We start from the raw sequence: 26,043 nt of genomic DNA, 5'->3' as shown, positions 1-26,043 counted from the left end.
AAATTTGACCTCACAGCTGAACTTATCAAGTCTTTGCCATTCTAAATATGTATACTTTTATATACTTTAGACCAACATTTTAGAAGTTATGAGGCCCGGAAGTTTCCATAATTCAGGGTTCAGACCAACCTTAATAAATTTGACTATTTTTGCATTTTTCTCAAAAAATAATAACACACTGGTAACAAAAGTTATGTATATTATACATGTAGGGGCAAGAAATCCAGTTACTACACTGGAATCTCAGTGACTCAAGACAAGTGGTACGTTATATATGATAAGAAAAGAGGTACCGCTAGAATGTACCTCATTTCTATTATATTATAATGAACCACTTGTCTTGAATCACTGAAATTTCAGTGAAGCAATTGGATTCCTTGCCCCTATAATATACATAACTTTTTTTACCAGTATGTAGTTATTTTTGGAGAAAAATGCAAAATTAGTCACAAAATTTATCAGGGGTTGTAGTACCACCTTTAGATAACAAATTCTGTAAAGTGTTGAAATTAGTCATTGAAATTTCCAAATTAATAATGCTTAATGTCTAACTAAATTTATTTAAATAATTCTTCTTTATTTGATTTCATAGGGAAAAGGTGAAGCACCAGACATTCCGTATTATATCAGGGGAGGAAAGAGACGACAGGTGAGTCACATTTGTAAACGATTTAAACTGAAGGCCTATAGATAATAACATCACTGCTCTTCTCCATCTGACTCATTAGCTCATTTGGTAGAGCATCGGTCTGGTGATCCGAATGTCCCAGGTTCAAATCCGGGATGGTCAGTGAAATGTTTTGACTGGCTGTCATTTACGTATGTGGAGACTTGTGTTAAAAACCTTTCTCAGATTAAAAATGTTTTTAAGTTTTACAAGTCTGCAAAGTTTAAAGTACTTAACATGTAATATCGCTACCTTAAAATTTAATTTACCTCGGGGGCATGGGATACCGTTTCCATCCATATAAAGTGAGAGTTTCAAGTGATAACCTATAAAAACAAGCATCATAAATCCCATTCTGTACCCCTTCATTTGCAAGCCTTCACATAATGAGCCTATTTTTGATATTATTTTGAATGTTTCAGTGAGGACAAGCCATATTGGGAATCGTTTCCATCAGTATTGTCTGAGAACCAAGAGAAAGTGTGGAAAGCTTTGTTAGAAGCTTTAGAAAAATACAGGTGAGTTTATAACTTCAAAGTTGTCTACAACTTTTGATGTGGCCCTACAATTACCATCCAGTGTCACCATGTCCAGCATTCGACTATAATGGACAAGGGGTGTTCCTGGGCCACTGAGCTAGGAGGGTGAAGTTTCCAAATCATCCCGCTGCCCCGCTACTAAAATGACTATACCTGGACAGATGCGCCCAACAATTGGAAATTTGAATGCTAAAATGGGTCAAAATTAGAACAGCTGTGGCCTAAAACTGGGCCAAAGAAAGATCCACATTACAGCTTTTTATCAATTTTGTTCCCTCCCAGCAAGTAATATGCAGCTGAAATAGTAGGTTTGAAATATAACATTATGAATACACTAAACATGGAAAACAGTGGCATGATCGACGGGAATTATATCAATAAACATTTTTTTTAATGTTTATTTTTAAATATACTTATTGAATGATGACAACCAATCTTAAAAATTACTTATGTGTTGGAAGTAAATTGAGAGAAAACACTGCCTTCAATATTATTTTTAAATTTGTATTTATTTACAGTGATTGCCTAGGGACCCGCACCACACTAATCACAGAGACAGATGCCCTACGCCAGCAGAATGCAGAATTAAGAATGCTCCTACATCAGTATATCAACTCCAAAGTCAACCAAGAACTTGAAATACCACCAACTCGAGTTCTTAACCTGGATGTTCCAAATGCATAAACAATGGGTAGCTGCAAACTTGGTGTTATGCTACAGACACTAAGTGAATCAGTATTTTATACTTCATTAAGTATTATATCACAGATTATGTAAATATTGTCAAATGGGCTATTCCATTTAAAATCCACATGACCCCTGTGGAAGATTTTGGAAATATATTCCACAGGGGGAGTATGATTTTTCAAATGGAATGAGCATATTAGGCAGCTTCATTGAAATGCACCTTCCCTCTGTGGAAGATTCAGGTTGAATCTTTCTTTAAAGGGTCTATGAAATTCTAATGGAACTGCCTAATATGTTAATTCCATTTAAAATTTAAACTACCCTGTTAGAGATATTTCCAAAATCTCCCATAGGGGCAGTGTGGATTTCGAATGGAATATCCCAATTAGCAGCTATTAAAGTGTGTGTGTATCTAGTTGATACATGTTACAATCCGTCCAAATTGACAGAGACAATAACTTTCCAGGATGGTATCAGCTCTAATGCATGTTATGTGCAAAGGTGATATAGTAAAACATCTAATGCGGCTGAGGCATTAGCCATACCAGTTACAAGTCACAAGAGGTTTTATGTTTGCAGAAAAAATAAATCTTTATTTTCTTACAAAATTGAGTTGACTAAAGTTTGTTCGGCTTGTATAAGGGGAAAAAAATAACACTGTGTATTGATATAGAGTGGCGTGCACGCTGTTGGGCGCAATGCTTACGCTAGGTGTGCGTTGCATAATGCATGACTAGCGCATGTTTATGTGAATTTACGCGAGTGTGAGTTGGGACTTTATTGATGCGCGCAGTAACAAAAGCTGAATAATTTCCGCCTTATAAGCCGAACAAACTTTAGGACAGAACTAAATGTTGGAGTTGATGGATGATTAAATATCATTGGCAATTGAGGAAAACACTTTTCTATCACCATATTTCTCATTGACAATATGTTTGGTTTCAATTAAACAGTCATTATTTTCCCAAGAAGATATGCTTTAAAAATTTAATATTGGCTTGAATTGCACATTAAAATGTGCAATTCCAATTGAAATTCATACACCCCCTATATGAAAGATATGACCTTTATCGTCCACACAGGGACAATTGACTTTGTGCTGTCAGTATAATTTTAAAATAATTACATGCTGGGTATAATCGTAACAAGAATCCACATACAAGGATATACAATTACAGGTAAATCAGGTAATTCTTGGCCAAGCTCGAACACTCGAAATGCTAGTGGCTCTGCGATAAACACACACGCACATAGTGCGGTACAGAAGAAAGCATGCACCCGCCTTACATTACATGCACGCTTAGTACGCTACATTGATGCTACAGGTAAGTTTGAGCTTGGCCAAGAATTGGCAATCCAGACTGTTATACTGTTGTCAGAAAAAGAGATGTTTCACAGGTAAGTGAACTTAATGACATGTTTGTCACGATTAAGGCAACAAGATGGTATCAGTAAAATGTTGGCTGAATGGAATTTTTTCAGTTATATCTTGTGACAGATTTAGCATACAAATACAGACAATTGAATTGCTGTAATATTTGTCATAATTTTTAATTGATTGGTTTGCCTTTCCTTGGTATGTAAAGCAATTATGCCTTTACTAAACTTCACACTAAAGAAACTTTCTAAGCCTGTGCATCTTTTCACCCATTTCATGGTGCTGCCATGATGCAAGGAGAGCCTTGATCTGGCAGCATGCATGAATGGGAATTGAACCAATCATATAACATTGCGTAAAGTTATGTAATACTTCCTTTCATGTCTATTGCCAGTTCCAGGCTCTCGACGCATATGGCCGAACCGTGCAATAGGCAAATAGTAAGCCTATGCATAAAAAACTCAGGGGGAGGAGTGATGTCTGTGCCATAGCCAAAACTAAGGCAATAGAAACAAATTAGTTTGATCTTTCGATTGACCATCGATGCTTGGCCGATCCTAATTATTTATGAAATCAATTAATTGACCATTGTTAATTGTGATAACATATGAATCTTTAGCTGTATTGACAATGATCAATATAAATTTAGCATTAATTCTGACTAATTAGGTGTTAGTTCATTAATAACAAGTATCGAAGCAGCATCAACTGTCAATCCAAAGATCGAACAAATTTGCTCCTGGTGCCCCATTTTTTAAACACATTTATAAATCATTGGAACTTATGATTTATAACGGTGTTTTAGAACTTACGAGGGGCGGTCAAAAAGTTCGTAGAACTCGGTATGCTACTTTGTCGCACGGTATCGAATTTAGTCTCATTTGAAAGCTTGTTCCTTCAAAACATTACTGCAAAGATATTATATTTTTGCATCACTGTATGTGGGCAGGACACCCTTCAAAGGAAGCCTACCTCCACAAATTCACAGGTACTACCAGAAGTGAATACAGGGTCAATAGAGAGGTTGCGAAATGACGTTACTTTAACTTTAACTTTAACGTCTAGAGGATTATAGAGGATTATGTATTCAAAACTTAACTTTAACGTCTAGAGGATTATAGAGGATTATGTATTCAAAACCAAGGTGGTTTTGAATACATAATCCTCTATAATCCTCTAGACGTTAAAGTTAAAGTTAAAGTAACGTCATTTCGCAACCTCTCTATTATGGAAATTTCTGCGGCAGGCAGTGAAAACTCAAATGAAATTTAACAATGTACAGTTGCTGTAAATGGTAATGAAGTCCTTGGTATTTAACAACAACAAAATGGTTCTTAGAGTTCAAGAACGGAATGATCATCCTTGAAGATCATCCAAGGTCCAAAAGACTTGCTGACGTCACCACTAGTGATATACGTGCTGGTACAGTGGCAGTGATAATGAATAAAGAGCCAAATAAGAAAGATTAGATAGCCACAAAATATGACAACTTTGATGAATGTGTTTTCAACATTAATCCATTAACATGGGTATTCCAGGGTGTCTTCTAGATGGGGTCTCAGAATCTTCATGTACAAAATTGATACCAATTGACATATTCAGGTCCACACCTTCTATACACTTAGAATGAGGACAGAGGCAAGTTTAATCTATATGTGGCTAAAGGTGATAAGACATACATTAATTACTGGAATTGCAAGTGCATTTAGTGGAAGCACATGGATCTCCCACCCTTAAGAAGATCATCACTCGGTCAAAATATAGTGCAAGGTCTTCATCGCTGTTTCTGAGATCCAGGGAGAGTTTTGATGACAGATAATTTGCCAAATGAAAGTATAATCATAGGCATATATCATACAATTTTGATAGCAAAATTGAGGCAAGCCATCATGTGAAGAAAGCTGATGGTAGGAATGTGACCGTTCTCGGATTGTGTTCTGTACGCTATTCTTAGTTTGTCAAGCTGCCATTCACGACAGAGGGGTCAGTTAACTAAAGTAACCACATTGTGGTTCAGGCAGTGCCTCCAGTTAGTGAAACCTATTTTAGAATTTTAAGTCCTACCTTCATAATATCAGGTTTGCTGGTGATCAATGCTGGTGAGCCTTCACTGAAGAGTGGCTCAAGGAGCTATCGGAAGACTTCCATTTTGTTGACATAGAAGGTTTCAAGAAAAAATGTGACGGGTGCATTAAAGTTTGTAGTGACCATGCTCAAGAGTGAGATACAAAGAATTTGGCTAGTACTCTTTCAAGTACCTTGTTCTACGAACTTATTGACCGCCCCTCGTATTAACTTATTTTCATCAAGAAATTGCCTTTTATTTATGTGCACCCTACAATTTGATTGCAGCTTAAATGTAAACATAGTTGAGATTGATTGAAAAGTGCCTCCATCTAGTGTATTAATATTATCATCCCATCACATGTATTAAGACAATGCATAGTACAAGCTGTTTATTATAACTATTTCCGTCCACATGTAGATAAAAATTGTTTTATATGTACAGCATTTACACAAGAATGAAGTTGTGAAATATATTAATAAATGTATTTAAATTAAAGAAGTACACACGTCATTGTGTTTTGATGAGTTTAATGTTTGAAGAAATTGAAATGTGTTTATCAAGTTCTATGATATTTAAGCAACAAGATGCATGAAGAATTTTATCTTAATAATGGAGACTTGTGGCTCATTATGCAACGAAAAAACCCTGTTCTACAGACGGACGGACCTTTCAAGTAGGGTTGGTCGTCGGGCTTTTTTCTCTTTTTTTCTGGAGGCTAAAATTACCATAAAAAGAATTTCCAACCAGAAAGGGACGTGTTATTTTTATTAGCCCACTTAATTTTTTGAGCATGAAAAATTGGTTTAACATCCACTATCTTCAATCCTCCTTCATCAATGTCACCGATAATAAGTTTTCTAATAAAACCTTTACCACTATTCCAAAGAAAATTATATATGAATTTGTCAATCTGATTAATAACAATCTGGGATATGAATCCTTGATGCTAAAAAATGAACTTAGACAAAGCAAAAGTTTTTATCAAAAGGATTTTACCAGACAATACTTCCATTATAATGCAGAAGAGTTTTGATCTGCTTAATCTTTAAGGTTAAATTCATATTAGGTAGCATGTCATGAACTGGGCATAAAAAGTGTTTCACATAGTAAAATTTGTATTCAACTGAACTTTTTATTTTGTACATATCATGTACAGGAAAGTATACATTTTTAGGAAGCTTACATTACAAGGATTTGATATGTGACAAAAACAGACAATATTCAGGGTGGGCAAAATCTATATAGGGTGTAACATAATAATAATTTTAAAATAAATTTAATAAACTCTGGTATTTTTACCCCCAATGATGAATAAGTAAAAACAGATATTGATCTAGAAGGATGTAACCATGGCCTTTTAGTTTAAAAAATGTCTGGTGGCTGATTTCATTGTGGTTAGAGCATACATTGTGGTCAAAATTGTGTATTTTTACCAAGTGAAAAACAAGTTTCCAAGCTATACTGCGCCAAAAAAGTATCCTTACACTTGGAAGAAAAATCCTAAATTTAAAATTAAACTATATTTGGGGAAATTTATTTGTTTAATAGATGCCCTATCTCATTCGGCACATTATGACACCCCATTGAAACCAATGTGACTTCAAGAAGTAAAGTTACAAGCATTTGATTAGATGAAGGTCCAGTTTTCAAAGTGACAAACTCGCCTATTCAAAAACTCCATGGACTAGACTTAATTTAAAACAAAAGGAAAAAAAAGAATACTGAAACAAAAGAACTGACAAATAAAATGAAAGTTATGAAAAGTACAGAAAAGTAAAAACTGAAATAAAAAAAAATGCTTTAAGGGGTACTACACCTCTGCCCAATTTTGTGCCTAATTTTGCATTTTTCTCAAAAATTATAGCGCATTGGTGACAAGTAAGATATGTATATTATAGGGGCAAGGACTACATCAACTGCACTGGAAATTGTATTTCAACACAGACAACAATTGTGGAGTTACAGTCAAAAATGAGGGAAAACCAATATTTGATCCATAAATCAATAACTACTTGCCATGAGTTGCTGAATTTTCAGTGCAGTAGTTGCAGTCCTTGCCCTTATAATATACATATCTTACTTGTAACCAATGAGCTATACTTTTTGAGAAAAATGCAAAAATAGGCACAAAATTGGCCAGGGGTGTAGTACCTCCTTAAGTAAAGTTTCATTGAAAAAATTGTGTTGTCTCTTTGTTGCTCTTGTTGGAATCTTTTTGTGCCTTGTATATACCAGTTTGTCACTTTTAAAACGGGACCCTTGTCTATTCAATTGCTTGTAACTTTACTTACTTCATGAGGTCACATGGGATTCAATGTGGTGTCGTAATGTGCAGGATTAGATAGTGCATCTATTAAAAAACACATTTATACCAACATGGTTCAGTTTTAGAATTGTGATTATTTTTCCAAGTGTAAGGATACTTTTTTGGCGCAATGAGACCGGAGCTGGAGCAACTTGAGAAAGAACCTTCAGTAGCTTGTTGTCTAGGTTTCGCCACCCTAAGGTCAGAGGATCAAGACAAGTTGAATTCAATACTATTATATCCCGGCGCCAGATATCAGCATGGACATGGGTACAGCGTATATATGTTCAATCCATGGTTCCTGAGTCTGTAGCAGTTTGTCAACTTCTTGTTCATCTTGAACAAAAATCATCTGAGCATCTTTGCTTGACCAATGCGGACAGAAAAGAGAACAAAGAAATTCTTCACATCCACATAGAACTTTATCGGATGGTTCATTTTCTTCGCCATCAAGACCAGCCAGTGTATCACGAAAATTCGGGACTTGCATTCAGGAAAGTTGCAAAGCATCCCTTCTTGGCTGCCAAGTAGTGGTGTTCTTCGTAGAGCCAAAAGTAGCACACCCGTGTCTTGTGAATATATGTGGACATTCATCCTGTTGCTTGCAACTTCTACAGCATGATAAATCGTAGAGGTGTCCGACTCTTCCTGTGTGCTGACACTGTGTGCTGTCGTTGTTTCACATTTATAATTCGTCATGACCTCCTGCCATGCTGCAGTCATAACCTTGTCGTTACTGTAGATGAGCTGATGGGAAAGGTAGAGAATTAGCGAATCCTTTGTGCTGCTGCTGCGAGAAACATCTTTTTGTCTTTGATACCTGTTGAGTCTTGAACGATGTAGGATTTAGTTCCCTCATCTCGCCTTTTCCTTGACTCCTACAGTGATGCTTTCTTTGTGTAGTTGTCAAATATAACTAGCACTTGACAATATCCTCAAGCCCTTAGCTTTGAGTCAGTGAGATTGACGAAGGATGTTGCAAGCTCTTTGCAAGTTTTGAAATTCATGACTGCCATCAATTCCTGCATAGTTTACTACTCCCATTCCATCAACTACACGTTACGTCTCCGATCCCGCTTCAAACTCAGTAGGCTGTGCAGATCGAAGCTTGTGGTATTTCCCACCAGATCTTCCAGAACCTATATCACCGTGCTCTTGTCCGTCCTGATATGAAAAGATCCATGCGGTGCCAAATAAAAGAACGTTGGTGTATGCAGACTCACGCATCTCAATTATTTCTTCCAGATTTATACTCTTTCGAGATGACCGGGCAATAACCAGCAATCTGGCAAATATGTGTTCCAATGGTTTTTTTTGCAGCAAACGTCAATGACAACATTGACAAGAAAGTTAACACTCCAGATGGGAAATGCAGTTTCCATGGCATGGCCATTGGAGTGTAACATCCTTTGTCACACTCATTGACTCAAAGGCTCGAGGATATTGTCAAGTGCAATTTATATATACAAAGAAAGCATCACTAAAAGAACAGACTAGAGAATGGCGTAATTGTACGATGAAGGACTCAACAGGCATCAAAGACAACAATATGCATCAGGTGGAAGCGTCCTATTTGACGTTAGCTTTGGACACTTAATAATTTTATTGATTTTTCACCAGGGTAAGTCGTGTGAAAAAAAAGAAAATAATTAAATATGCAAAGAAAACGCTAAATAGGGCACATCTGCCTAATGTTTCTCGCCAGCAACAGCACAAAGGATTTGTTACTAGATATTGTTGCTAGTTATGAATATGAATACAAGCAAAAGCGGTGCAAAGTCTCCCTGCAGCCTATAACAAGCTTGGCCCAGAGATATCAGCAGCTTTGATCAACTGGCTTAATACAACAGGACAAATCCAAGGAAAGGGAAAAATGAAGCTTTACAACTTTCATGAGGGCAAGCCCCCGGGGGGGGGGGCACTCCAACTTTGGAGGTGACGCGTATGTAGGGCTATTAAGACCCCCTTTTTCAGCATCGCTGTCACCCAAAGACCCCATATTTTTTTACGAACACATGCTCGCTCCGCGCTCTGTCACCCGAAGACCCCTATTTTTCCATTTGATCTGTCACCCAAAGACCCTTACAAGTTCAATTTGAACAGCAACTTTCATTTATCACTGATTTTGTTACTTATTTTGAAAAAATAAAGAAATTTGAAGCCATTTAGAACTAGAAATTCGATTTTCGAGGTTTTTGTGGCGCTGTTTTGGTTCTCACCCAAAGGTTCCATTTAAAAAAAAGGTCACTAGTGTTCTCACCCAATGACCCCATATTTTTTACATTTTGCTCTCACCGAATGCCAAAAATCATGCTCTCACCCAATGACCCCATATTTTTTACATGTTGCTCTCACCGAATGCCCCTTAGTGCGAAAGCGCCAGCCCTACACCTATATCCATTTCAAATTGAAGTGCCCCCGGGGCAAGCCCCTGCAATTCTGATAGCACTAGCTTGTCTTGGCGAAGGAGATGAACCATTCGATGAAGTTCTACGTGGACGTGAAGAGTTTCTTTGCTCTCTTTTCTGTCCAAGTGGAGTCCACATTGGGCAAGCAAGGTTTTTTTTGTTTCAAGCAGCTCAAAGATGAACAAGGAGTTGACAAGCTGCCACCGACTCTGGGACCGGGAGCATGGATCGAGCACATACGCCGTGCCCATGTCAGGCTAATATCTGACGCAAGGATATGGTATTGAACCCAACTTGTCTTGACCCTCTTGACCTTGGAGTGGCAAACCTAGACAATAAGCTACTAACGGTTCTTTTTCAGGTTACTCCAGCTGCGGTCAAGATTGGCCCAGCTCTAGAAGATCATTGAAGCAATGACAATAACGAACAATTAATCAGTAATAACGTTGGTAACCTTGCTTCATATTATATATTACATTACATAGCATTTAAAAATTATGCTTTTCCCAGGAGGTGCAAAGCTTGTACAAAAACATGATAAATATATAATTCAAAGCACAAGAAAGTAATGGAAAGCAAACAATGAAACAAAGTGATGAGTTTAAACATACTTGTTACAAATTGGTTGAAAACGAGGCGGACGTTCTGATGGTAACAGGTAGATCGTTCCAACCGGGCGTTCCAAGCATGTGAAGTAGATACAGTGAAAGATTGGACTCTAGTAAAAAGTGTTCTATCATAAATAAGTTGTTATTTTGGGAATCCTCATTGGCCAAAACATATGGTTAGTCATCAAAAGCATCTTACTCTCGAAAGAGTGTAAATATGGAAGAAATAATTGAGATGCGTGAGTCTGCATACACCAACGTTCTTTTGGCACCACATGGATCTTTTCATATCTAACACAGCCCAAGTTTCTGCACAGCCTACTGAGTTTGAAGCGGGATCGGAGACGTGTCATGTAGTTGATGGAATGGGAGTAGTTAGCTATGCAGGAATTGATGGCAGTCATGAATGTGAAAACTTGCAAAGAGCTTCTCACTGACTCAAAGGCTGGAGGATATTGTCAAGTGCGAGTTAACTAGAGAAGGTTAGAGAATGGCGGAAAAGGCGAGATGAGGGAACTAAATCCTACATCGTTCAAGACTCAACAGGTATCAAAGACAAAGGTCTTGAGTTTCTGTGTTCTCTTTTCTGTACAAGTGGAGTCCGCATTGGTCAAGCAAAGATGCTCAGATGGTGTATTCAAGCAACTCATAAGATGAACAAGAAGTTGACAAACTGCTACAGACTCAGGAACCATGGATTGAACATATACGCTGTACCCATGTCCATGCTGATATCTGGCGCCGGGATATAATGGTATGACCCAACTTTGTCTTGACCCTCTTACCTTAGGATGGCGACACCTAGACAACAAGCTACTGAAGGTTCTTTCTCAAGTTGCTCCAGCTCCGGTCTCATTGCTGCATCTCGTCAGGTGTAACTCCGAGTGTAAGAAATCAAAGTGTTCGGGAAGGTGCTCATGCATGCAGAGAAAACAATGTGGTCTGTACCGAACTTGGCAAATGTATTGGGGAAGGCGACAGCTGTCTGAACATTACACCACCATACCAATGATTGGTGAAGATCTAGAAGATCACTGAAGCAATGACAATTAGGAACAATTAATCAGTAACGTTGACACCCCTGATTCATACATTACCTTACGTTAAATAGCATTTAAAAATATGCTTTTTATATTTCCCAGGAGGCGCAAAGGGCATACAAAAACATGATAAATACAATTCAAAGAACAAGATAGTAATTGAAAGCAAATAATCAAACAAAGAGATGAGTTTTAATATACTTGTAACAAATTGGAAGTGCGGTGGATGTTCTAATGGCAGCAGTAACAGTGTACAAATATTATTGGAATCCTCGTATGCCAAAACATATGGTACTAGTCATCAAAATCATCTTCCTATGTCTATTGGTTCAAAAGTTATGGTATTTTAGGTAAAAAGCATGAAATATGGCGGCCATCTTGGATTTTTGCTAATTTGGAGTATTTCTAGTGCTCTTATTTTGTTTTCAATGAATCGTTGACCCCTTTTATATGAGTTTTTATAAAATATAGTAAAAATTTGCTTAAAAAGTTACCTTTTCCAGAGTCTTCATTGAGCAGCGACGTAGCTTGCAATACCATCACGGTGTCTTCATTCAGCGTAGTGATGTTTTGTTTACAATCCTCCGGTCACATGACCACCCGATGGGTGGTCAAGCTACGTCGCTGCTCAATGAAGACTCTGAAAAAGGTAACTTTTTAAGCAAATGTCAAACATGACAGAGTCCAATATCAGAATCCACGCTGCTATAGTAAAAATTGTATGACATTTAAATGAATAGTTATGGTTAATTGGTAATTTAAAAAAAATTGGCGGCCATTTTGAAATTTATAATGGAGGCTCTAAATGTTAATGGATCAGTGATGTTTCTAGATGTGTTTAAGCATAGGTGCCAAGAATCTACCCAAAAATTTGCTTTTTTACTTTAGCCAACAGACTACACGCATGGTTACCAACTTATGAGCTCTTATGTGTGCTCTTAGGTTTAGTTGGGGGCCGGGGGTTGTACAGCGGCGCGGCGCATGGCTATCGTGTGGAACATTATATAAAAGTTAATTTATTCTGTCACAGCAAACAAAGTCAGAAAAGGTATGACAAGACATGTTACAGTATGAGTCGCAAAGAAACGGGTCGATCTTGGATGGTGCTCTCTGCATCTTTCATGTTGATGTTTATGGAGACGGGTATAGTGAAGAGTTTAGGAGTACTTCTTCCTGATATTCGTGAACAGTTTTCAACCCAGACGTGGGTAGTTGGTTTGGCCATTTCATTAACGCCGGGATTTGGAGCCATTGTGAGTAAGTACAAGTACAATTGAAATAACTACCTGAATGCAATGCACGTTATTAAGCAGATCGGACTGGAACAGATTTCTCCATGACGGACTTTCTGACACCGAGACTGGTATAGAGTATACTGTTATATGCATTATAAACGGATTCATTCTAAATAATCTATGGCGATGATAATTTGTACAAGGAATATTTATTTGAAAGTACTTGGATCTCCAACTTAAAGCTCGAATACATAACTAAACCCTTCGTTTTGCTTGTAGCCTATATTTGTTGATGCGTGTAGTCAGTAATTATCCATTGTACTATTGTAATATTACTATCATTTAGTTGCGTAAAGCTTCGGCATGGGAAGAAATAACAGGGTTTTTTCCCATTTTTCATGAATATGTCTAATTAAAGTAAAACATTCACGGAGGGCAAAGATATGTAGGCTCGAATTGTTTGGCTACGTACCCTATAATTAAGCATTCACGACACAGACAACATATTTGCGGAGAGAGGCACATGAGATATACAACTTATATATTGGCAATGGTGTAAGATGGCTTATAGTTACAACAAGTTGAATTTACAATACGTTTAAAAGGTAATGAGATATAGTAAGTTTCATTTTGTAATTTGCATTCAGGAAAACATATAAACGGTAATTGATTGTTTACCAATTCAACCACAGAACTTTGTGCTTTCGTATTGGTGTGTACTTTCATAGCGTAATCCAGTTTACAACAATCAATAAGTAACTAGAGCAAAAGTCATGACCTTGGGATTTTTCTTTCAACGAAAATAATCTATAAAAAGGTGCATTGTGATTTGTGACCACTAAAAAAGATACGGGACTGTTAATTATTGGCATATAACCTTGGCCAAAGCGGCAGGATTAAAAGATAGAATGCAGAAATGATAATCGAGCAAAAATGACAGAAATAAGTAAAAACAGAATTTGTAGATAGTGGAGGATTTAGGTGCGATTTAATTAAACAATGATTTACGGGAGTGGATAAAAGTTTGATAAAGGAGGCACGCGCGGCAGGGCTGATGCATAGTACTTGCATAGTGAAGACTTGCAAATAATGGAGTTCCAATACCGAAGAGCCCCGCAGGACACACAGTACCATGCAAATCAAATTAATATCCAAAACTGTCGGGTGACGGGCTGTCTCTGAAGGAATTGACACTTAAAACCTAATACGTACAGTGTAACTTTAATGTAAGGGTATTAACTACAGCAACATTTGACTGTAAACATTAGAGGGCACTCTACAAATATGTTCAAAATTGGTCAACGGTTATACGAAGGAAGAACAGAGACTGGGATGATAAAACGTAGAGTAATTCGGTACGCTCTCTTGAGAGTAGAAATTCGTAGTGGACTGTAATCGAAGAGCCCCGCAGGACACACAGTACCATGCAAATCAAATTAATATCCAAAACTGTCGGGTGACGGGCTGTCTCTGAAGGAATTGACACTTAAAACCTAATACGTACAGTGTAACTTTAATGTAAGGGTATTAACTACAGCAACATTTGACTGTAAACATTAGAGGGCACTCTACAAATATGTTCAAAATTGGTCAACGGTTATACGAAGGAAGAACAGAGACTGGGATGATAAAAACGTAGAGTAATTTGGTACGCTCTCTTGAGAGTAGAAATTCGTAGCGGACTGTAATCGAAGAACGGAGAACACAGCAAATCGCGAATCCAACTTTTTGAAAGAAGGCGGTTCAAAAATTACTCTGCGGCTAACAGTCTAAACGCAGGACAACCGATTCTTTTGTTCTGCTTAGTCGCGCTAAAAGTCGATCGATACATGTTAAAATCAGCACAATTCCGAGATACACCTTTTGCTATGAAATTTATTTTCTTCTCGGTCAAATATAAAGCAAAATTTTTTTTTTCTTCAGTAATGTCAAATAAAAACATAGTGCTTGGATGAACATTTTTTTAAAATCCTGGTGTTAAAATTAAGCATCAAATTGTGTCTTTAAGTGTGATATTTTTGATTTTTATAGGCCTTTAGTTCGCCCGTGAGCTTTTTACAGAATTCATTTTTAGCGTCTCAAACTAATATAGTTTGCTAAAGAAAGATATTTCCCACCTCTGTAAAGCACATCGTGTGGGTCTATATATTATAGTTTTGTCAGAATTTCCGTTTTTATTTTACCCTTTTCCCTTCATGCTCCGAAAATGTCAAACTTAGTACTTTACCTCGAGAGCAACCAGCAGAAATAATCGATATTTCAATTGTTGTCAACCCAGGTCCCTTTTCCATTGAAAACCAGGATTGCCTGACCAGCGATTTGGTAGCCCAAATCCCCAATTCTGGTAAATGAGGTGGATTTTGGAAATTTGCTCCCGTGATAGCCTGCAATTTCAATTTATAGGGCTATGGATTCCATGATTATGAAAACCATTTTGTCTGTTTGTTTGTTTGTTTGTTTATTTATTTACCTAGGATGAGGTCCATGGGAAAATCCACTGTCCAAACCTAGAAAAATTAGCGTGTTATTATAGGGGATTTTAATTTCCTGTCCCTCCTATCTCCAGGTGAATTTTGAATGACGCCCCCCCCCCCCATCGCGGGTTGGCATTTTCATTACACCCTTCAGACTTGCGTTCGGGTTTGTGTAGGCCTATTTGTCATAATTTAGCGCTATAGGACCTACTTTCTAAATGTATAGCTATAGCCGTACTATATAAATATTATAAGGTACCGGTATGTAATATTATGTAGGCCTATGGGGGTGGGGTGGGTACTCAACACATTTTAACCATGACTTACAATGCAAGGCTCATTGTTGCCATAAATGATTTTTCCTTCAGGTCATTATAATAGGTTGTTATAAACTTCCGTGTTTAACCTTGTATTGTTTTGGCTGCTTCATTATGACTTTCGGTGGGTTTAAGCAATTTCAAACAAACACAAACAAAAGGCACTATACCGAAACACTAGGTAATTTCTTTGCTATATTGAAGTTCTGGCAAAACTGTATCCAGGCCGGGCACCCAGAGATATCGATCCACAATGCTAGTATTTCACGCGTGGATTTGAATTTTTTTCAGCTGGTAGTCAAAAATTATGGAATCAAAACGGAAATTCTGACAAAACTATAATATATAGACCCACACGATGTGCTTTACAGAGGTGGGAAATATCTTTCTTTAGCAAACTATATTAGTTTGAGACGCTAAAAATGAATTCTGTAAAAAGCTCACGGGCGAACTAAAGGCCTATAAAAATCAAAAATATCACACTTAAAGACACAATTTGATGCTTAATTTTAACACCAGGATTTTAAAAAAAAATGTTCATCCAAGCACTATGTTTTTATTTGACATTACTGAAGAAAAAAAAAATTTTGCTTTATATTTGACTGAGAAAATAAATTTCATAGCAAAAAGGTGTATCTCGGAATTGTGCTGATTTTAACATGTATCGATCGACTTTTAGCGCGACTAAGCAGAACAAAAGAATCGGTTGTCCTGCGTTTAGACTGCTAAGGCTTCGATCACCAAAATTGGTTGACCCTTACTTTTTCATTGCGGTCATTCTGGGGGAAATTGTGTTTGTTTCAATTATGGTGATGATGCGCGCATTTTTTTTTCGCGGCAGCGACAAATTGAATTACGAAATAAGAATAGATATATTAGCTACTCTTTTGCAGCATTTGGTGTTATGGGAAATATACACATACATAAACGTCGGGAGTATTGATATACTAGCCTTTATTTATTTATTTTAACCATTATGATTTGTTTAGCAACTTCTTTATCAAAATTGTACAGGTCTGTTTTCAGGAGCTGTCAGTAAAGTCGTTGAGCCTCGCCTGACTATCATATTGTGTGCATTCCTGTCTTCTATTGGTCTGTTTGCTGCTACGTGTGCCACAACTCTAGGAGTCATGTTGACAGCATTGGTTATTACAGGTAGGCCCAATAGTAAATATTATAATCATTCAGAAGATTTGGACAGGTTATTTCCCCTGATTATTTGCTCCTATCTTGACAAAAGTAAGGGCACAACTGACTGACATGTTGATTATTTCAAGATGAATAATGACTTGTATTTTCATCTTTAATATGAAACCATCTAATTGGCCGAAAACATTTCAGCAAAAATGTCACTTGATTTTGGTACAGATTTCATGCATTTCCAACTCGCTCCAGAAATTTGAAATAACGTCGACTACCACATTATTATCGACCATGAAACAAAAGTTCCTTTCTTTTGCAGGGTTTTGTACTGGTACAACTCCGGTAGCGGCTGCTGCCATTTCTTCTTACTTCGACGATCACTACAATATTGCAATCACCGTGTTCAGTTGCGGTATGTCAGTAGGCATGATAGTAATGCCTTTATTGACTCAATTCCTGCGGAACTTATATGGATGGCGTGGTGCTGTTTTACTACTCGGCGGAATTTCTTGTCATTCTGTTGTTTGTGGCGCATTGATAAAGCCAAGTAAATGTGAATATAGTCCGGTATCTAAAAGTAGCCAAATTGAAACAAATAAAAGCAACAATAGATTTCAATGCGGGTGGTCATCTATTTTTGAAAAGTATCTCGATACCAGTTTACTTTCAAACCCTTCTTTCTTGGCAATTCTTTCAATTGACGCTGGAACAGGATTTTGTACCACTGGGTGGTTGATTTACGTTGTCCCACATGCATTAGAGTTAGGATTTACGCCATACAAAGCCTCAGTTGTAGCGACGGCTGGTGGAATTGCAAACTTGATTGGAAATTGCCTTTACCCATTTCTGGCAACTTTACTGTCCAATAAAGCACTTCTTTACATATCAATATGTTTCATAGCAGTCTCATATGTATTAGATCCCGTTGCTAGTAGCTATCCTTCATATATTGGAATGATCTTGTGTGCAATTGCCTTTGGAGTGGGAGCCGGACTGAAATCAAATACTATATACGCAATTTTCCACGATGCTATTGATGAGGAACAATTGATCAATGCAGTAGGAATGGATTATGCAATGTATGGTTTAATGTCTGTTATCAGCGGATTTGTTTGTGGTAAGTTTGTGAGAATTTTGTTCATGTGTCTAATTGCGTGGTTACAAGCTGTCTTTAGTAATCAGGTGTTACAGTAATTCTCCCGTCTCCAGGGATGCTTCCATTCTCTGCTGTCATGCATTTGGCCCATTTTGTTGTCTGTTCTCTGCATCCCTGGACACTTTCATTACACTGCACATTTCATAATTTGCCTACTGGTTCATGTCTATATGACTTTCTTGTTATTCATATCTTTTTGTGGCGAAATAACCCGTTTTCCCAGTGTTTTCAGAAGGTGGGGCACAACTTGGAAATGTATCGAAAATCGGAAATATTTTTGCCCAGGGAAGTTGTGAATTGTTGACCCAATTTCTTTTTGTCCTGTGCGGCGTTCAAGAATTGAAAAAGTTGGGGTGGTGGGGGTTAGAGAGCAAAATTTTCCAAAAATGTTTCTAAACGCTTTTAGATTCATATATCAATATCATTCAATTTTGCAACGTCAGCAGGCAAGGTCATATCAAATATTGAAAGTATTCTAGCTACATGTATTCATTATTTGTAAGTTCTGCATTAAGAGGGCATATAATTTGTCTACTGTTGACCCTATTATTTTTTAACAAACGCCCTCCATGTACCGACGGCCTTAGATGAAACGACGGCCATGATGAGCGGGGAAACAGAACCGGCAAACGGGGCCGTGTTTTTGTTCTGAGTTTCTGCGCACCGTTTTAAACATATATACATTTTGTTCAGATTTTGCTTATCAACCATGGAAGATTTTTGTATCAACAATAGGGGGCTGTTTGCAGTCAACTGCACATCTTAGCTAATTGGGGGACGGTCCCAGTTGCAGCGACGGTTGAAATATCAAGTTTCATAAAAACGTCCGCGTTTGACGGCAAACACATCCTCACCCAGCAAACACAAACCTGGCCCACATACGCACACAACTCTGATAACACAGATAATCCTTGGTGCAACCATAAAAAATACAGTATAGTTTGATTTCGATCAAAATTATTTTCTTATTTGTTTTTCATTAACAGGTTGGCTGTATGATCGCTCTGGAAGCTACGTCATCTCATTTTTGGTGCTAAGTGGTGTTGCTGTTGTGACTATCATTCCACAATGTGTTATTGATATACAGAATCTCAGAAAATCGGAATAGAAAACCAAGGAATGAGAATAATTTTCTCTATCTGCGTAACCTCTGTTTTAAAACACCATACTTATAACAAGGAGGCGCGACATTTTTTCAGCGTTCTTGTTTCTCGTTGGCCCATTTATAGTAAATGGCACTGTGTACTTGCGGGTATTATTTTGCTACATTAGTGGAACCAATGTTTTTTGGCATTCTTACACCTCAAATAATGAAGCTTGAATTGGTTCCATTTTTTTTTATTTTTTTCTATGCTTTCCACGAGGGGTCGAAGGTCATAATTGGCCAAAAGTATAAAGTTTTTAAAGGCCATATATGAAACATGTTATATATTTTATAAAAGTGGTTCCTTATCATTTCGAGTAATAAGTGCTGAAAAAAAATCTAGAAGTTTCTATGATCTATGATTTGGTAAATTCAAATTTTGACTGACATGATCACTGATCAACTAACAGGACTTTGGTCGATTATGTCATCATGCTGGGGATGTTTTTATATCAATTGAAAGAAGAAACCCATACCTATTCATTGGTACTCTTGAATATCAAAGAAGGTTTTAGGTATTACAAAATAGTTTAGTTAGAACAATTTTATCAGCTGATATTAAGACGCCATCAATGGAAATGTCTAAAGTTAGACCTGGTCTAACTTGTTTTGTGCATACATGTCCTAGACATCTACCAAGAAAAGGAGGGAGACAAAACAGGAGATGAAGGCATCAGTTACTAGCACAAAACGACATTGCTTGGCAGAGAATGGCCTAGAATAAAATGAAAGATGCCTTCCTCCTGCAGTGGAGTTAAGTAGGCTAAAGTAAAGAAGAAGAAGAATACCGGCGTTTTAATATGTTGCATTTACACAATAAACTGAAGTGGCAATTATTGCTTGTACCAATTATACATGAAACTGTGAGGTTATTATTGGTGTGTATTTTTAAAAAATTACTGATTTTTCACAAGCCATTCTGAAGCAATTAAATAGAGAAAATGTCATGACCTTGTGAATTGTATCCATGAATAATTACAATGCCGCTAAAATGAATAGGTTATTTGTAAGTCCCTTTTAATACGCCTTTTTATTTTGTTCATTCATTAGGATAAACCGTCCTGACCTAAAAAAAAAAATAAAAACACCAACAACAACCACGCATATACTCCTGGTACCTATTGTACGCCGTCGTATACCTATCGTGTGAAACTTTGGAACATTCTATAGGATAGTGAATTATTCTGTCACAGCAAACAAAATCATTAAAGGGGCGGAGGGTATGCCAAAACATGTTACAGTATGAGTCGCAAAGAAACGGGTCGATCTTGGATGGTGCTCTTCGCATCTTTCATGTTGATGTTTATGGAGACGGGCATAGTGAAGAGCTTAGGAGTACTTCTTCCTGATATTCGTGAACAGTTTTCAACCCAGACGTGGGTAGTTGGTTTTGCCATTTCATTAACACCGGGATTTGGAGCCATTGTGAGTAAGTACACCTATAAGCCTATTTAGACTGATTCTGGAGCTTCGTCGTGGGAAGAAAAAAAACCAACTATTTTTTTGAAAATGTCTGAGATTTTACAAACAAGGGAAGAGGCCTACGCATCATACACTGGAACATGGACATATTCAAACATTACAAACTAGCGCACGAGATCAAATTAATGATGCTTAACCGTTATTCTATATACAGGGGAAAGAAGAATTACATATCGCACACTATAATTAAACATGAAATTACAAATGGAAACATGGCATGCATAGGCAAATATACCAGAGTAAAACTCCGGGCATACCTGTCTCGGCTGCCTGTGCGGGGACTTGAACCCCAGACCTCTCGCGTGTCAGGCGAGCGCTCTACCACTGAGCTACATAAACTGATATGCTTGAATGAACCGCTACACTGTTCAATGACTTTATATGAAACGTGGTGGGCGATTTAAAATGCACGTGCCCTGTGCAAACTATATACAATGTGTACGCACACTGCAGGGCAAAGAACAATGGAAATTGACATAATTCGTGTGTATACTGCCGGGCAATGACGTCACATGTCAAGTGGTCTATACTTTACTTTTACTGTCGCTAATTATATAAACTTTTTTATGACCATGTATTGAATACTTTACTTGTAATAAACACCATGATTGATAACATATTTTTTATTTATCAAAAATCGACTATAAAAAGTGATTCGATGTCCTCTCTTGAGTGGAAAATCGCAGCGGACTCTGATCCCATGTGGAAAAGATCCGGCCATTTGCTGTGCGACATGTCAAGCACGTCGATTTCCACGGCAAATCAGCATCCTTTAGGCACAACATTTCATTTGGTCCTATAGCGCTATCGGTGCCCGAAGAGGTACCGATGACACTTTTTATAGTACCCTGAATATGTGTACAGTGCATTTGTTTTTTATTTAAATGAAAAACAACAACACCATGCAACTCTTAATAATTATGCTTGATACAATTTATTATTATCTCCAGGAAGCGATGTTAAGAGTCATCGGTACCTAACCGGGCACCGATAGTTCTATAGGACCAACTTGAATGTGGTGCCTTACACAAGAAGTCTAAACATTGTGTTTGTTTCAATGTTGACTAGGCGCAGCATTTTTTCGCAGCAGTGACAAATTAAATTAATTGAAAGCCTTGATTTATTTATCTTAACCATTATAATTGCAACTTTTTTTTCAAAATTGTACAGGTCTGTTTTCAGGAGCTGTCAGTAAAGTGGTTGAGCCTCGCGTGACTATCATATTGTGTGCATTCCTGTCTTCTGTTGGCCTGTTTGCTGCTACGTGTGCCACAACTCTAGGATCCATTGTGACAGCATTGGTTATTACAGGTAGGCATAGCAATTATCATCATCATAAGATTGGATCAAGTTCTTTCCCCGGTTATTTCCCTCTAGCATAACAAAGGTATTAAGGGCACAACTGACTCTGATATGTGAATTAAATGATAGTATTCACCTGAAGCCATTTAATTGGCCAAAAATATTTTCAGCAAAAATGTCACTTGTGCCATTTCGTTACGGTATTAGGCATTTTATCATGGTATGTTCCTTTTCTTTCGTACTTCATGATAATTTTACCAAAGTACCACGTATTTATGAGCTATTATGGTACATTATGTTTGGTATAGAATTTGAAATGAAATTAAACGTCACTACCAAATATAATTATTATCGACCATAAACCAAAAGTTCTTTCCTTTTGCAGGGTTTTGTACTGGTCCAACTCCGGTAGCGGCTGCTGCCATTTCTACCTACTTCGACGACCACTACAATATTGCAATCACCGTGTTCAGTTGTGGTATGTCCGTAGGCATGATAGTAATGCCTTTATTGACTCAATTCCTGCAGAACTTATATGGATGGCGTGGTGGTATTTTACTACTCAGCGGAATCTCTTTTCATTCTGTTGTTTGTGGCGCATTGATAAAGCCAAGTAAATGTGAATATAGTCCGGTATCTAAAAGTAGCGAAAATGAGACAAATAAAAGCAACAATAAATTTCAATGGTGGTCATCTATTTTTGAAAAGTATCTCGATGCCAGTTTATTTTCAAACCCTTCTTTTTTGGCGATTCTTTCAATTGACGCTGGAACAGGATTTTGCACCACTGGGTGGTTGATTTACGTTGTCCCACACGCATTAGAGTTAGGATTTACGCCATACAAAGCATCGATTGTAGCGACGGCTGGTGGAATTGCAAACTTGCTTGGAAATAGTCTTTACCCATTTCTTGCGACTTTTCTGTCCAATAAAGCACTTCTTTATATATCAATATGTTTTATAGCAGTCTCATATTTATTAGATCCCGTTGCTAGTAGCTATCCTTCATATATTGGACTGATCTTGTGTGCAATTGCCTTCGGAGTGGGAACAGGATTGAAATCAAATACTATATACGCAATGTTTAACGATGCTATTGATGAGGAACAATTAATCAATGCAGTGGGAATGGGCTGTGCAATGTATGGTTTAATGTCTGTTATCAGCGGATTTGTGTGTGGTAAGTTTGTGAGAATTTTGTTAATGTCTCTAATTACTTGGTCAAAGTTGTCTTTATTAAGTAGTTTTTGCATTCATTCTCCCATCATCACGTCTAGTGTGATGTGTTCCACCTAGGATGCTCCCATTATCTGGTCAAATGCATTTGATCCATTTTGTTTCTGCTCTCTTGTTGTTGATCGATTGCATCACAGGGGAATTCCATCACACTGCACTACACTTTTCATGACTTGCCTGCTGTTTACGTCTGTTTGCCACACTAAATTCCTCTGTCTATAACATTGACAATACAATTTGTCATACGTGTAACCTTTCAATCACCAATGGGAATGTTCCGACTAAACTGAAAATAGCAAAAGTAATTCCCATTAACAAGAACAATGATCCATCCACATCATTCATACAACCCAATATCCGTCTTTCCTGCATTTTGTAAACCTGTTGAAAAACTTCTGTACACCTATATACTTGAATTAATTCATTAACAAGCACAATGTTCTCATCAAGTCACACTATCTGAGAAATCGCACCACCCGAATGACACGATTAATTGATCTTTTAACAAATATCAAGGAAGCACTCATCACAAAACACCATACACAGCTATACACTTGGTATCACTAAACTGCACTACAATGGTTCACGATTAACCTTATACTAACCAGCAACAATTACTAACTCAAACACACAACACTTAATTATTTTGTCCTCAAACTTCTCACCTTCGGGGTCCCGAGAAATTTATTGTGCGTATTTTAGCGAGGTTCACTTGAAGTTCGAGGTTTGAGAGTCAGAAAGCCTCAACTCACAATATCCTGTTCCCACAAAATGAACATTAAGAAAAAGTCGCCAGGGCACTATAGAAGATACAGTCCATCATGACAAAATTCAATAGACAGCAAAAGACATTGTGGAAGAAATATTGATTTTTGAAGACCAAAACAAGGAGCCAATTTAAATCTCAATTTTGTGAGAGCTGGTCATAGTGAGTTACGGCTTTCTGGCTCTGAACCCTCGAGTTGTTGTCGCCCTAAATTCAAAAATTCCCGGGCGCCGATAATAAATAACATGCCGTCATTACACTAGACAATTTCGGCACGGGAATTTTAAGTATCGCGTGTTGAGAACCGAGTGTTTTTATTTGTTTTTATGGTCAATATGAGTTTTAAATAATAATGATAAAAAAACACATGATATGTTCTTGATAATTATTTTTCTAACATAAAAGGCATAATGTTGTGATTGCCGGAGACTTCTTTTAAGCACACTGACAGTTATACCACTCTGATAAGTGATAACACATATTGTCCTTGGTCCATACAGGCTTGAAGTAATACAATATAGTTTGATTGCGATCACATTATTTTTTATTTTTTTTTATTGACAGGTTGGCTGTATGACCGCTCTGGAAGCTACGCCATCTCATTCTTGGTGCTAAGTGTTGTTGCTGTTGTGACTATCATTCCACAATGTGTTGTTGACATACAGCATCTCAGAAAATCGGAATTTTCCCTTTCTGCGCAACCTTCTCTGTTTTAAAACACCTTACTTTAAAAAAACCACTGTAGCTTTATGGGGTCACCTAAACCAAATAACTGTACGGGCAGATGCACCGTAAAGACACCTGTTTTTGGACGGCACAGCTGCAAAAGACCCCTGAATATTACCAAAAGCCTTGATTTTGATATTTTGATATTTTAGCTCTTTAAGATCTCTGAAATTGATTTTGACCCGAACATGCCGAAAGACCTCTTTTCCGGCATGAGTTCCGACCATTGCAATTTCCTGGGGCAACACAGCCACCAAAAATTAATGATGTGCCTCCGGATTGTATTCTCCTGATCTCCGCATTTAGGTGTGTAGTAAAATACAGCCATTTGTGTGCGAACGTAAGGGCCGGCAACACTGGTGTGTTGATGACGGTATTATGACGGTCCTCTTTTTCTTGCTCATTTATTTATAACTTCCCACTTTTCCATCTATCCAGCCCTTCATATGTTTTTTGGTCATACATCGAGAAATAAATAACGGAAACTACCAGCTCTTACAAAATGAGCATAACGTTGGCTCCTTGCTGTGGTCTTCAAAAATCAATATTTCCTCCACAATGTTTTTTGTTTTCTATTGACTTTTGTCATGATTAATTGACTGTATCTTCGGTAGTGCCCTGGTGACTTTATGCTCATTTGATAGGAGCAGGTGATTATGAGTTGAGGCTTTCTGCCATGGCTCTCAACCCTCGAAGTATAAATTTCATGAATCAATTTTCAGTTGTACAGTTGACGCAAACAGGATACGCAGATGTGACGCCAATCCAACCTGAAGACAAATTACAGGGTGTATCAAAAATGATTGGTACCCATCAGTTTCCAGTGATTATGTACAAGACTACCACAAGAAAATGCAATATATGAGGTACCTTATTTATATAAATGAATGTTATAAAAAGTCATAAAACTATAAATCGTGGGCATTTCAAGAGGATCCAATGCTGCATATTGAAGAACAGGCTTGTCAATAAACATCAAAAACTGATGGGTACAAAACATTTTGATACAGTCTGTATTACACATTGGTGCAATATTAAATTCAGGTGCAATTTAATGTGGACGCAATATCTAAAAGGCTTTTCAAGAGGCAGTTCACTTGAAAATGCTTAATCGTCGTTTTTGTTTGGTTTTGGATTATCGTCTTACAAAAGAAAGTAACATACTTTCAAATGAATGCTAAAATATCATTAAAATTACAAGTATTATCAGGCGGCTGACACTGAAAAATTTGCATGGAAAAATGACCCGTCTCCTCCGCGGCCAATTTGGTTCCGCTCCATCGAAATCAAGCCGGTCACGGAGGAGACTACCCTCCTTTGTGTTTGTTCATTTGTGTATGGAGAGCCCTTTTTGGAGTCCGG

General features: G+C 37.4%; 3 protein-coding genes across 4 annotated transcripts in view; 2 read left to right on the top strand and 1 right to left on the bottom strand.

Annotated features, from left to right (window-relative positions):
• Positions 1-3,532, top strand: part of LOC140151085 (dynein regulatory complex protein 1-like) — a 31,572-nt gene extending 28,040 nt beyond the window's left edge. For both annotated transcript variants that reach the window (XM_072173294.1, XM_072173293.1), the window contains exons 16-18: positions 593-649; positions 1,090-1,185; positions 1,725-3,532. In XM_072173294.1, coding sequence (XP_072029395.1) covers positions 593-649; positions 1,090-1,185; positions 1,725-1,890 — 319 coding nt within the window. In that variant the 3' untranslated portion in view covers positions 1,891-3,532. The remainder of the gene's footprint in view (positions 1-592; positions 650-1,089; positions 1,186-1,724) is intronic.
• The window catches only part of LOC140151086 (large ribosomal subunit protein uL5), an 84,536-nt gene that overhangs the window by 37,335 nt on the left and 21,158 nt on the right, over positions 1-26,043 (bottom strand). The window lies entirely within an intron of this gene.
• LOC140149567 (monocarboxylate transporter 13-like) lies at positions 20,267-24,671 on the top strand. Its single transcript, XM_072171645.1, has 4 exons — positions 20,267-20,598; positions 21,822-21,962; positions 22,339-23,133; positions 24,520-24,671. Exons 1-4 carry the CDS (start codon positions 20,412-20,414, stop codon positions 24,669-24,671), a joined length of 1,275 nt encoding a protein of 424 aa, XP_072027746.1. The 5' UTR covers positions 20,267-20,411.

The sequence above is a fragment of the Amphiura filiformis genome, chromosome 4 (assembly GCF_039555335.1).
Source record: "Amphiura filiformis chromosome 4, Afil_fr2py, whole genome shotgun sequence".
Classification (NCBI taxonomy): Eukaryota; Metazoa; Echinodermata; class Ophiuroidea; order Amphilepidida; family Amphiuridae; genus Amphiura; species Amphiura filiformis.
The sequence above is the reverse complement of the archived record's forward strand: the minus strand, read 5'-3'. Positions and strand labels throughout refer to the sequence as shown.

Coding starts and splice junctions, on each gene's coding strand:
- LOC140149567 (XM_072171645.1), top strand. CDS start 20,412: ATGAGTCGCAAAGAAACGGGTCGATCTTGGATGGTGCTCTTCGCATCT. Junction 20,599..21,821: donor GGGATTTGGAGCCATTGTGA/GTAAGTACACCT, acceptor AAAATTGTACAG/GTCTGTTTTCAGGAGCTGTC. Junction 21,963..22,338: donor GACAGCATTGGTTATTACAG/GTAGGCATAGCA, acceptor TTCCTTTTGCAG/GGTTTTGTACTGGTCCAACT.